Genomic DNA, 13813 nt, shown 5'->3' on the forward strand with positions numbered 1-13813 from the left:
AGCTGCATTTAGATCMTTTTACCTTTATGCAAAACAAGAAAAAACAGTCAGAGAAGCCAGCAGTGTGACTCTCAGAGATATTCAAACACGATTGGATGAGAACATYMAGTGTTAAACTCAGGCAGCATCATTGACATTTCTGTTTATAAACCAGGAGATATGCAARTCAGGTTAAAATGAATTTTATTTTGCTGAATGATGCTGTCAGTTGTGTGGACTGGACAGGAATGTGAGCTGCACTTCAGGAAGTCAAATTTTGCAGAATAAATGCTGACAATTTTTGCAAGAGGCAAAAATGAGTGAGTGAAAAACAAACATTGTTTTTTGCAATCACAGATCAGTCACTTGTTGTCCTAAACCATCACTTCTCTGACAAATCATTGTTTATTTGACCACAGCAKGGAAGCAACATTCCAGTTTCCACAATTGGTAGGTAGAAATTGGTCTACGTTTTAATAATCCAAAGTTTAGGTCTATTTATTGGCTCATTTAGTAAAATTTAATGGCAGTAAAAATAGTGCCTACTGTTTTAAATATAAGTATTTGATTAACAACATCAGTTTAATCAGTTTAAATTAGCTAAAAAAAWKKTTWWYMMMWYCCMMCMMYWMYTWAAARKTWMCCMRRAAAMYTWRRAAMMAWWWTTTYMRRRSYWWKRAAAAAAAACATTAATTTCTTAAAATAGTTGTGCAACTCCATCAAACACATAAATAAATATATGCATTCATGTACAGAAACCACTGACTACTTCAGATATGCATCGTAAGATTGATTGCAAGGGCGTGTGTGTGTCCGTGTGTGTGTGTCCTAATTAGACTTGTCTCACGAGGGTGATTGTTCAGTCCTCCGACATGGCTGAAGTAATCAAAAGGAGGAAATGTAACCTTGGGGCAGCTCACTGCAGCTGAGCAGAAAACACACACAGATAACCACAGCTACTCTTCAACACATATATTCACATATTCGCACACACAAATGTTTCAGCTTTGAATCAGATATACACACACACACATRCTGTACAACTCTTAGACACACTAACAGACTTAAAGTGCAATATGCAAATGCTTAGTTTTACTGCCGCCTCAGAGGGAGGCCAGCAGAATGTCAATGAGGCGAAACAGGAGGTGTCAACCGACTGAGTGTGTGTCAGCCACATGTTACGGTACAGTAACTCCATCCACATTTAATCCCAGCTGCTTCGATCCCGCTTATCTGGGAAGCACAATGGCCTTTWTCATTTTCAAATTGTTCTGGATGTTCAGTTTATTTTCTGGAGTTTAAATGTAAGTTTTCAGACAGGTTWATCTGAAAAAGATGAGAGTACTGCACGTCTTGTGACTTAACTGTGTACCATCTTCTACCCCATTTTGGTATCGTTTACAAATTATTTGTAAACTGAAATGATATGTATTAAATTAAAGCCTCTTAGTTTCTTCAAAAGAGCTGATGCCTCTTTAAATCTAATGGAATGAGAAATATGTTATTTATGTATCTCTTGCTTAAGAAAATAAGAAACATACTGGATTTAAACTGCAACTGATAATAAGGTCAGAGTTAATTAATAGAATACCAGTCCAGAAATGCTCAATCTCCTAGCTTTTTGCTTTCTTCTATCAAAAAATTACAAAAGAGACCCATCAAACATAAACATTCACAACATAAATATTCWTTTGTCCCTACAAGAAAATGATATTTTCATATAGCTGCTTGTCACTACAACGTTTGTGACATTTGTGCAAAAAACATTAACTGTCAAAGTAGATCGAGAGCAGGGTCCATCTGCCGCTGAGCGGGAGGAACGGCCCCATGAAGTCAGTAACAAAGCACTTCCAGGTTCTTTGCCCAACACGTAGATGTGCCCTTGGGCAGCACAGTTAACCTCATTGTGTCTGTTCAGGTGTGTATTAGTGTATGAATGTGTGCTGCTTCTGAGTCCTCTGGTRGTGTAAAAGTGCTTCACTGGTCTTCCTGACCAGTAAAGCATTTTATTAAAGTTTCCTACCTGATAAAATCTGTTCTGCTTTTTTAATCAAAGAATCAAACGTTCTTCTATTTCAGCAGAAACTCCAGGAGAATTCAAATAAGACCTGTAATGCAGCCAGATGCTGAATTATCCTGGCACAACAGACAAGCCAGATTAATGAAGCCAGCAGCACAAGTGAAGGATAAAAAGTAATTGACTTCAGTCCTTGAGGGTCTAATGTTGGAGTGTGTACATGGGCTTTTGTGCAACTTTGTCGTTCATTCATATGAGATCAATAGTCATCTATGGAGCGATTTACCTTTTACCTAGTCACTGTATTTACTCTCATTTCCTAATGTTCTGCACAGCTTTCTGAGCAAATAGGAAAATACTTTCACGTAAAAATGTCAGCATACTGAAAGGTATATTCATGCACTGTAATGCATAGAGCTGCACAAAATATCAAATCAAAATTGTAATTGTGAAATCAATCTACCAATGGTACACTAATGCTTCATTATGTATTTGTATTGATTGATSTATTTCAATAAAATTTGGTTCAATGCTGGAAATTACATAACTTTTCTGCATTAAAATAAGTTTTTATTGGTCTTTTATGRTATTTTAGGTTTAGTTCAATGAATGTGTTTCAGGCTTGAATTTGATAATTGAAATAAATWAAGTTTTGACTGAGATTCTCAAATAACTGATTTGAGAAAAAATGAAAAATATTAGAAAAAAGAAATTCTGCTAATTATTTGTCACTTTTCGTTACCAAGCAGAGATTGGTGATTTTCTCTCAACCAGTGTCACGAGCGCTCAGAGTCTCTTCTGTATGTTCTAACAAGGCAAAAAGAGTGACTTCTTTTATACCAGGGTTACCTGAGGTCCAGCAGGGTCCGAATACAGTGGCCTCACATAAATCATAGTGAATATTTTTTGATGCTCCTTTCAAATCTTACAATAACTCAAGCAGAAATTAATCTGAACAAATCCAAAACGTATACACAGATTCTGTGGATGTTTAAGCCTGTTTAAGCTGGATCCTGTTTCCAGTCAGCAGACTGTTGTGACTTTTTTACACTTATATGTTGTTCAGTATATTTTGCATGACAAGTGACTGATTTACAATTATATGTTAAGCATAGATTACATGATGATTATTATTAATTGAATTGAACATGATTGTATATAATTACAAAGATGAAGTGAAATATATTTAAGTGCAAGACATGATTTATTTGAATAGAGGAAGTCTTTTATTTTGAAGAATGCTTAAGTATCTGGTTCAGTTTTGTCACTATCTTGCCTTGTTCATATTTGGTTGGCTTGGTTACGAACAGCTGTTGCCGTTATCAGCTGTCGCCCGTTTTTCTCTTCAATAAAAAACTGAACAGAAAGGTTCAGTAAAAGACATACGAGCCTCCGTCTTGTTTAAAGAAGCCTTCACTCCATAACACAGACATTTTCAAGCAACTATATGTATTGCATGAATGAGTGTTTGCTAAGGTGCAAACACTCAATCAGTTGCAGAATCACACATGGGCATCTGGATCTTTGCAGAGCACATCTATTTTAATAGATTATATCATAATATCTATTAACTGTACAAATCAGGAAGCATGTTTAAATTTTCTTGACAACAGTGTAATTCAGAGCAGTTTTGTCCATTATCAATAAGTAGCAAACAGTTTCCTTACCCGTTAGATACATTTCCTCTCCTTCCTGAAACATCATGTGGCAGCGGGCACACCTGGCACAACTCGGGTGGTAATGCTTCCCTCCGGCCTGCAGATATAATCAAGGAGCAGAAAGTAGAGATAAAAGATAAGAAACAAATTAAGAAAATTATAAGAGACCTGATGGAAAACAGGAAACATCAGGTGGCAAATAGAGACAACATGTAGAGATAAAAAGAGGAGATAAGAGAGTGCAGTTGTGTTGGGTTTCCAAAGATGTATCTTCAAAACKTAGAGAGAAAGCTGGACACTTTCTTTTAAATATAAAACACAAAAACATAAAGATCTTGGACAGACGTGTTTACACATGTAATTAAATGTGCATACAATCCACATATTTAGAAACAACATTGTTGGCTTGACAAATCCATTTGCACAACAAAATTTCTGAGTGTTGCAACATTAATTTCCGCTGATTAATAAAGTATAATTAAATTGAAATAAATTATGACAATAAMTTGTTGTAAAATACCCAAATCCATTACGCATTTTAACATAATTTCACATTATCATCTAAAAACCTTGTATTTATTTTAGCTTGTATCTGCCTCCAGGTCAAAAAATATAAAATGTGACAAATTATAATTTCAGATCAAACCAAAACAAATCTATATGACCTACAATACACACCATCAGATCCAGATATGTTCACTAAAAATGATCAAAACTGCAAAGATACAAAATGGGTAAGGAGAATAACAYCTGCTCTAAGCTTACTGTGACTACCAATAACTAACCACAGATCAGGACATTAAGGCAAAAAAAATAAAAAATAAAAATCTTAACTGTTTTACTTTATCACAGAGACGTCATAAGTGAGTAGAATAAATAATAGAAGCTTCTCAAAAACCAGATGAGTGAAACTGGTGCATCTCAAAGAAGAACATTKAGAAGAAATATTTTTAACTTATGGCCACAAATATTAAAACCTGTCCTAGTGCAAATAAGGATCAAAAATGAGTTGACAAAAAATATGTATTAGTTTTATTCTGCTGGACAAATGAGTCCTCAGTGCCTAACTCAGCAGTGAGTCAGAGTATCACAGATCTGGGCTTCTTTGGTCCTAAAAGGGGAGAAGCTGCTAAAAACTACTGGATGTTACAGCTGATCAACACAAGTACAGGAAGAAAGGCTCACCTCGAGTACTCTGCCGCTGATGTACCTGCTGCAGCCTTCACACCTGATTCCAAACTGAGTGTGGTAGTCATCCTCACAGTAAGGAATCCCGTCTCTGCCAGCAACACATAAGAATTTCATTTTAACGCCATGCTCAACTGTTGTGCTGCTTTTCATCCGTCTAAAATCTAATGTGTCTCTAATTGGCAGAGGGTTGATTAAGCCACTCACTTGCTGATGTATTCTCCAGTGAGAGCACAGCCACACGTCCTACATTTGAAACAAGTGATGTGCCACTGCCTCTCCAAAGCCAGCAGAGACTGGCCCTGTTTGATCTCTTGGCTGCAGCCTGCACAGTCTGGAGAGCAGGATAGGAGAGACGAGAAGTCAAGCACTGAGAAAGGACATAATGCCTTTAAGCACTCGTCTTTCTGCTGTGGTTCTCCCCCACTCCTGTTGAGACTGTCGCACTGTTTCTGACAGATGGAGCGACCAAAATAAGGCTGTAAAACTACCTGGAGCACAGGCCTCCTTCTGAGTGTGTGCCCCTGTTTGAAGGTGTGTAGCTATGCTTTTAGTCAGGTTGACTCTGGTTGGAAAATAAATGCTTTTAAAGTGTCTGTAAGAAGACTAAGCCAAATAGTGCTGTGAAATAATATTTCCGTCCTGATTTTCTTTCAGGTTTTTTCCCTTTTTTGTCACAGTTAAATGCTAATTTATGTAAAAAAAAAAAAAAAGTTTTACAAACAAAACTTAATAACTACTAAGCATTTGTGGTAACTAACTGGCAAAAGTTTTTACATTGCTGTGCAGAAACTTCAATCCACAAATCTTTAAAAAAAATGCTTGAATTCAGACACACTGGAGGCTCTGTTTAAGGTCATGGCGCAATATCTTTGACTAGGACACCAATCAAAGTCCGTGAATGTTAAAAAACCAAACATAAGTTGGTTTATTTTGAGTCAGAGATAACTTCACTGGTGTGCTTCATATTGTCTTTAAAATTCTGCAACTATTATTTTCTATCTGTGTAGAAACAAATCAATTTGGGCCAGAAACAAGTAACCAAGAAAAATACAATAAAAACTGCACAAACAAGTAATTATTAGGGTTATTTTTTTCTCAATTTATTGAAATAACAAAAAACAATTGCCCTTAAGCACTTTACTTATTGGAACAGGATGCCAAAAATAATTTAATGTGAGCCAAACAGCATTTAATTATTCCATTGTTTTAAAATATGAGCCAATAGCTTGACTATTGTTTTGTTCTGCTTTAATTGTTCTGACTTTTATCGTTATTAATTTCCACTGTGTCAGATTCTCACATTAAATCCATGAGTTTAACAGAGTAGTGTTTATGTGTGCATGTTTGGTTCTTACAGCTCGGTCCAAGAATCTTAACAGGCTTGTCCTTTTTCAGAGAGTGTGAGCACTGCTGACACACACACTTTTTCCCACAGAAGGTCACTCTGTCTCCAATTGGGAATGGACGCCTGAGAACACACACACACACACACACACACACACACACACACACACACACACACACACAGAAAATTACATAGCTTTCAACCGAAACACAAAAACTGCATCCATTTAGCAATAATAATAAAAAAAACAAGGTCTGATGTTATGTGCTACTTCAAATCAAATCAATGATGAATAACAGCTAAAAGCATTTCTCTTGCTAAATGCCTTGTTTTGGCATACAAGTTTAATTTTAGTGGCAAAATTTGAGGATAAAAGTTTCTAAAGCATCCATACAGATGAACTGTCTTTTTAAAGAAGTAAAGACATATGGGTAAGAAAAACAGCAATGTCTAAGATCTGTTGCAGAACAGACAGAACTTCAGTAGTTGAATAAATGTTGAGCAAAAATGCAGACACATAATTGAATCATACACAAAAACATTTAAAGTGTGTTCAGATTTTAACCTGTCAGCACTGATACAACGCTGCTAAAAACTACTCCACTATTTATGAAATGAAACAGAATAAGTTTCAGATTTTCAAACTATTTTTGACAAAGCAACAATTTTCTGATAAAAGACAAAAGGCAGTTTTCAAATACCTATTAAGGCAAAAAAAAAAAAAAAAAAAAGAATCCAATGTGACACTAAAAAAAAGTAAATCATTTTTAACTATTCAAACTTGACAGTATCTTGAGTTATCAATTGTTAATCATAGCTTTCTAGAACTTCTTCAAGTCACAGAATTTTGGTCACCTTTCTTTGCAGAACTGATTCAACACTGGTGACTTTTTGTGTCTGAATTAGACGTTTAAGGTGATGCCACATCATCTCAATTGTTTAAAAAAAAGAAAGACAACCAATGCTAGGCCACTCGAAAACCTTCATTTTGAGTTTTTGTCTCGTTTTTTGAGCCTTACATAAGTGGACTTGCTGATGCACTTAGGATTGTTCCAGCTGCATAAGTGCAGGAGTGCAGTTTCTCCTCCAGATATTCTGGAGCATTATGCAGTTTCATCAATAGCAAGTCATTCAGCTCATTAAGAAACAAAGCAGCAGCCGACCATCATGTGACTGTCAGTTATATATTCGTTTTTTGGGTTTGTTTGGCCAATTCCATCCATCCATCAATTATATCAACTTGTCCTTGCACGTTCACAGGGGGGCTGGTATTTCCAGCGGTCGTTGGGGGAGAGCCAGTTTTCACCCTAGATAGTTTGCCAATCACATGGCAACACAAAGACACAGAGGACAAAAAACAATGCACACACACACACACGCACATGCACACACACACACACACCTACACACACACACCCCTAAGAAATATTTAGACCAATTAACCTGACGGATGTTATGGGGTGTGGAAGGACCTCACAACACAAACTTCATGCAGATGATTTAGATGTTGAAAAAACTTAAACAGTTAAGCTATTTCAGTATCAGCCTGATGTTTTGCCTTTGTAAGAGCCAAGTGATTACAAAGATGTCTGAGTGTAGTTTTGTCTTAATCCTTGATCTAATTTTTATAACAAAAACAGATTTTCTTTACAATTACTTTGAAAACTGCTTTAAAAAACCTGGTTGTGATTGTTCCAGTGAAAGTGTGTCATTGGCTCTTAGTGTTGCTGACAGTGAGAAACAGTAAGACAGTTTTTAATGAGCAGGTGACTTGTTTTGAAAAACTCAGTTAAAGCAGGGATAAAAATGTCAGGAGTTACTTTTTCACAACAGAAAACTTCAATTTACTTTACTTTTATGACAAAACGATGCATAAAGAGAGATTTAAAAGCATCTTTTCACACTATGTGGTCCTCTTTGTTATGCATAGCCGTTGCTGTTGTTTTCAAACTAACAAGTTGCACATGACAATAGGAGTATATCTCATTAGGTAACAGCTCTCGGAAATGCAGAAATGTATGTAAAGTAACATTTCACTTCACCAAGTAAAATGAAAACTCTTGACACCACCATTTCTTTTCATCTTTGCTGTTGCATTTCTTTCAAGTGGTGATTTACAAGATAAGACTAGGTTTTGTCAGACAAAATTATACTTTCTTCAAGGTGGTAAGGCTCATGTTTCCATTGGTTCTTGCTTGTCTGTTTTGTAAAACACTAGCTTGGCCCTACCTGCAGACACTGCAGACAAAACAGTGCGGGTGATACGTCCTCCCCATGGCAGAGACCACCTCTCCGGTGATGTACTGGTCACAGCTGTCACACTGGGTCCCATACAGACGCTGGTAGTCCTCAGTACAGATGTACTCACCAGAATGATGGAAGAAACCAGAGCGCACCAAGTCACAGCCGCACACTGACCAAACAAAAACACAAAACCCCAGTGTTTTTTTTTTTTCCAGAAACATTGATGGGAAGCAAAGGAAGAAATAAATGCAATTAATTAACCAAGGCATCAAATGAAAGATGAATGATACCAGAGAGATTCAACATTTTTGTAAATATTTGATTTAAAAGCTTCAGTTTTAAAACCTGCTGAGTGGCCCAATATGCAGGAATAGGTAATCAACAGGCAGAACTATGACAAAAACTCCAATGTCCACTTTCTAGCATTTTATATAAAGTGTGACCACCATAAACACTTCCTGTGTTTACAGAAAGTACATACATTTATATGCATTAGTGCAGGCAGTGTTGTGTGACAGTTTAAGAGGAAAGTGCACACTGTGTGTTTACTGTCTGGTGACAGCATGATTTATGACTTTTATTTAGCAAAAGCAGGATCCCTCAGCCAAATGATTGTTTCTGGTCCAGTTGTGCTAACATTGGGAATGCCTCAGGTCTGCTGGATGGTTAAGGTGTTTAAATTGATCCAAAACAATATGTGGTCAAGTTAGAGGGACCTTAGCCCATCTCCTGAAATTAACTGAGTTTTTTTTTTAACGGGATTGCAAGCGACTCTGTTGCTCTGAGCGCTTCACTGGCGGAGCAGATTTATTCCTAAAAAATATGTTTATAGAAAATAGGTTTATAGTTTATGCATTTAAAGCCGGACCAATCACACCGCTGGCACCTCTGCACATTGCCTCTGCGCTGCAGTAGCTGGATTAAGTTTACCTCAGCGCGAATCCCACACGCCTCCTTTCACTCAAACTGGACACAGACTGACCTGCGTGGATATTTACATATTTACATCAACCCCCTGTGAGGAATTATGATTCTTTCCAGAGTTTTTGATCAAGGTAGGACTTTAAACACCGCTCTGGTTAGCTCTGGTTGCACAGCTCTACGTGAACTGCAGCAATAACTTGTAGTTGCACTTTCAGAGGTTCGTTGAGCGACAGGTGAGAATGATTTATATTTGTGAACAAACAATTTTGTGCGGCTTTTCCTCTCAACACGCTGCCCAGCGCTGACAAAGTTTATCTATGTGTTCCCAGTTGGCCGGAGTTTGTGGATAACAAACTAGCGCTAACCTGATCATGCAGGTTCAGCCCAGTGAGGAGTTTTAGTCTGTAACGCATCATGCTGATTTATTATTATATTATTATTTTTAGTATTATTTTTAAGAGTACACAGTCACGTTTTTCTTAAACAAAGAAAAGGCTCAGCACATCTGTCCTGTAGTGATTTTATGTCAAATGCCAGTTGTTTATAAATATCCAAGGAAATAGAGATTTGTGTTGTCATCTCTGACAGAGGGAGATGTTTTGGTAGCACCCAGCTCAGCTGCTTTCCTTTATACATTCATCTATTATTGACTTCTTATGGCTTTGCTAATTTTACTTAGCAACAGTCTAATTGTTCCAATCTTGAGTATTAAATGGAAAACGTTTACAAATCCTACATTGGTGAATTTTATTTTCACTGTAGAGTAGTTGCAAAAATGCCTATATTGTTAAGGAGAGAAAAAAAGAAACTGGAGGAAAATATAATTTGTCTAAATGTTCAGAATTTTGATATAAGCTTGTCGTATTGAGTTTGGGAGGAATGCTGTATCCTGAAAACATGTCTCCATCCAAGTTGGCACTTTGTGTTTGACATATCTGGATAATAGATTATGACTAAAATTAGGCCCATTAAGAATTCTCAGATTTTTAAAATATTGTGACATTTTTTTAATACCCCAGTGCTTCACTTCAACTTTTTTTTAACTGACCATAATGCTGGTGTCCTGCACAGATGTTTCCTTGTTCCACCACATTTGACCCAAATTTAATGGATCTTTAACATGTTTGATAACAAGCTATTGGCGAATGATTTGATTTGAATGAGGTGTGCTGTAGCAACTCCTAAAGCTAAARGACAGGAGTTGCTGATTCTTGACTTAAAGTTTCGCCTGGATGCATCATTCTCACTCTGGTCAGGTTCCAGTTCCATCTGGGGCCTTTGGCTGTGTTTTCAATCCGTTTCATTTCACAGATGGGGACTCACCTTGTCAGTCAATTAAATTTTATTTAGTGTCTATTACAATACAAGTTGTCACTAGATTCTTCCCAAAGACACAGACCTGGACTAATCAGGACTAAATCCAAAATACTGCAAGGCATTTATTATCTTCCAGTTTATAAAATTCCAATGGTCTGTCACGTTGAAGTATAAAATCAATGTGCATAGTTTCAGTGTCATTTAACCTACAGTTAATAGGTCAGATTAGGTAAAAATGGATATCAAAGTCCAAAAGTAATTGGCTGTGGTCAGTGCCTAGCTCCTGTGTGGGTGTCTAATTTTTAACTGTCACATTTGAACACAGCAGAATATTAGCTTTTGGAATATCTGTGACAAATCTGGGTGGATCACTTCAAGGTTAGTATTAAATATATAAGTAAGGCTTGTGCTTTATTTGTCCTCCCACTCCCTCTATCAAGTACTGTGTTTTGATATCATGCACCATGAAATGCAGAATCTCCAGTGTAATCTGATGGAGCCTGTGCACTTTTGGTGCTGCTAATATGTGACATATTTGGGATTTTTAAATACCTTCATACAGTTGAAGTTAACTCTGTAGCTCTGTATTAAATTGTAACTGTTAATTTAGGCATTTTAACTGTTAAAACTTGTGAATTTTTAGGAGTTGAAACATCCCATGAGAGCGACAACACCATCATCCTTGGTCCAACACCAACTGAATTATTGATTCAGTTATTGAATCAATAACTGGACATGAGCGTGCCTGAGCTCACAAGAACTGACCGTGTGATTGTAAGTTTATCTATACTGCTCAAAAAAATAAAGGGAACACTTAAACAACACAATATAACTCCAAGTAAATCAAACTTCTGTGAAATCAAACTGTCCACTTAGGAAGCGACACTGATTGACAACGAGGACCCTCGTCGGGTCAATCAGTGTCGCTTCCTAAGTGGACAGTTTGATTTCACAGAAGTTTGATTTACTTGGAGTTATATTGTGTTGTTTAAGTGTTCCCTTTATTTTTTTGAGCAGTGTATATAGTATAACCTAAGAAGTATTTGGTTTCTGTTTTTTTAAAATGTATCACGGTTTTTTCTAATGTTAAGGTTAAAAATTCAGTTTTTCCTGGATTTAAATCTTTTTTTTTTCTCCAGTATTTAAAAAAACTATCCAAGAACTCAAATGTGTCATTTCTTGGGGATGCTTAAAAATGTTGGAAAAACACTTGAGCTAATAAACATCCAAAAATTAAAAAGAAATCATACTAGTATTGGGAGTATTTTCTTTTTAATTATTTTTTTTAAATTAGTTCTACATATTTAACTTCTTCCGATTTGTTTATATGTTTGAGAAATAATCTTAAAGTAATCTCTCTTTTTTTAAGAAAAATCCACGGAAAACTCGCACCTTCCAATAAGCTACGTGGTTCATAGTCCGAAAAACACGGTAAGGTTCGGGGTGGAGTGCGGCTTTTCCTGTTATCTTCCATTTTAGGTCTTTTCACGTTACTAAATACGCCGTACAACATTTTGTTTCGTTGCAGTCTTGAAGAGGATACGTAGAAGTGAGTACGTCTATTTCGTCTTAGTTGAAAATAAGTAGAAGTTTATAAGTTTTTAATCTTTTCTTTTGTCTTCATCACTTATTCCATCCATCCATCCATTTTCTTCCGCTTATCCAGGGTCGGGTCGCGGGGGCAGAAGCTTCATCACTTATTTTTTTTCTAATCTTTTCTTTTCTTTTCTCCTGCCAAGTTTCAAATGTTCACAAATCCAGAACTTGATGCTCTCAAGCAACAAGCACAGCTCGCTTTCGTATGTATTTTAGATTTACAAAGTATTTTCTTCGGAAGAATTTTTATTAGGTCATGTATTTGATGTTCATTATAGATTGAATTATCTTAATTTTTGGACATGAATAATCTTTAAATAATTTTAGCTAAACAAACAAATGCTTGGCTACTCAGAAGTATCAAGTTCTGACATCACAGAGGAAGAATATGTTCCTGGTTCTGAGAAATCTGAGAGTGACCGTCTAAAAGACAGTGGCAGTTCATTAGACATTAAACAGCTCAAGAAGAGGAAGAAAAGAGCCCAGAAAAATACTTCTCTGGAAGTCCAACCACTTAAGAGAAGGTGTGTGACCACTTMTCATTCCTTGGCTGGAAAAGATCTTGAAAAATCTTCAACTGATCCAAAAGATCCTGGAGAATCTTCTTCAACTGATTTAAAACATCCTGGAGAATCTTCTTCACTTGATTTGATAGTCATGACCTTAAAGAAGAAGGGAGATGGCAGTAGGGTTTACAATAAAAGATACTAAATCTGCAAAAGCTGGTGATTACTTGCATTGCATCAACTGCGAGGGTTACCTCAAGCGGAAGTCCTTGTGGAAGCATATGCAGAGACTGACATGGCTTGTGGGGGTGTGCGGCCTGACATAAAGGAGCTTAGGGCAATGCCTCTTGATGTCATTCTGTTGACCTCAATTCATGAGGTCAAGGTCCGGTCCTGGTGGTCCAAGGGGTGGTCTGGCGAGGGTCTGAGTGGGGGTCCGGTGCCCCAATCCCAGGTGGGGCCTTGCCATACGGTGGAGGAGGTCCTGACATGATGTGGAAGAGCCATGTTGACTAAAGAGCTATGACACAATGAATCTTTTTTTCGGTCCTGCCAAATGGCACTTTTAGCCGTTCGGGAGTCATGGCTGAAATAGCCACTAAACTGCCGGAACCACGTGATTGACAACATTCTGAGCCCAAGAGTGTGTTAAATTAACAAGAGAATAACTAAACACTTGACCAAATTGAGGGGGGAAAACAGCAGTCACCCCAGGCTGGAATCAAACCCAGGTCTCCAGGGTGGAAGGCCACCTCCCTAATCACTCTGCCACCAGAGATACAAAGTGGCAGGGTTCATATTCATAGTCCTTATGACTCGATGCCAAGGTGGCCTGTGTTGAGAAAAATTATTATTTTGAGTGTTTAACACAGTTTAAACCTTTTAGAACGAATTTCTTARGTTTGAACAGGTTTGTGTTAGTGATTTAAAACCCAAAGAACTATTGCTCGGTTAAGTATTTAAAATACAAAGGAGAATAGAGGATTCTGCAAGAGAATTTCGGCTCAGACCCCTGGGGTCTTATCATTAAAGACAG

At 37.0% G+C, this 13813-nt stretch overlaps 1 protein-coding gene across 2 annotated transcripts in view; it reads right to left on the reverse strand.

The window, feature by feature from the left end:
* The window catches only part of LOC103475675 (actin-binding LIM protein 3-like), a 71193-nt gene that overhangs the window by 22891 nt on the left and 34489 nt on the right, over positions 1-13813 (reverse strand). For both annotated transcript variants that reach the window (XM_008427482.2, XM_008427481.2), the window contains exons 3-7: positions 8420-8603; positions 6201-6313; positions 5050-5176; positions 4840-4933; positions 3664-3751 (exon numbers count right to left, since the gene is read on the reverse strand). In XM_008427482.2, the coding sequence (XP_008425704.1) occupies positions 3664-3751; positions 4840-4933; positions 5050-5176; positions 6201-6313; positions 8420-8603 (606 nt within the window). The remainder of the gene's footprint in view (positions 1-3663; positions 3752-4839; positions 4934-5049; positions 5177-6200; positions 6314-8419; positions 8604-13813) is intronic.

This window comes from Poecilia reticulata, linkage group LG14 (genome assembly GCF_000633615.1).
Source record: "Poecilia reticulata strain Guanapo linkage group LG14, Guppy_female_1.0+MT, whole genome shotgun sequence".
Lineage (NCBI taxonomy): Eukaryota > Metazoa > Chordata > Actinopteri > Cyprinodontiformes > Poeciliidae > Poecilia > Poecilia reticulata.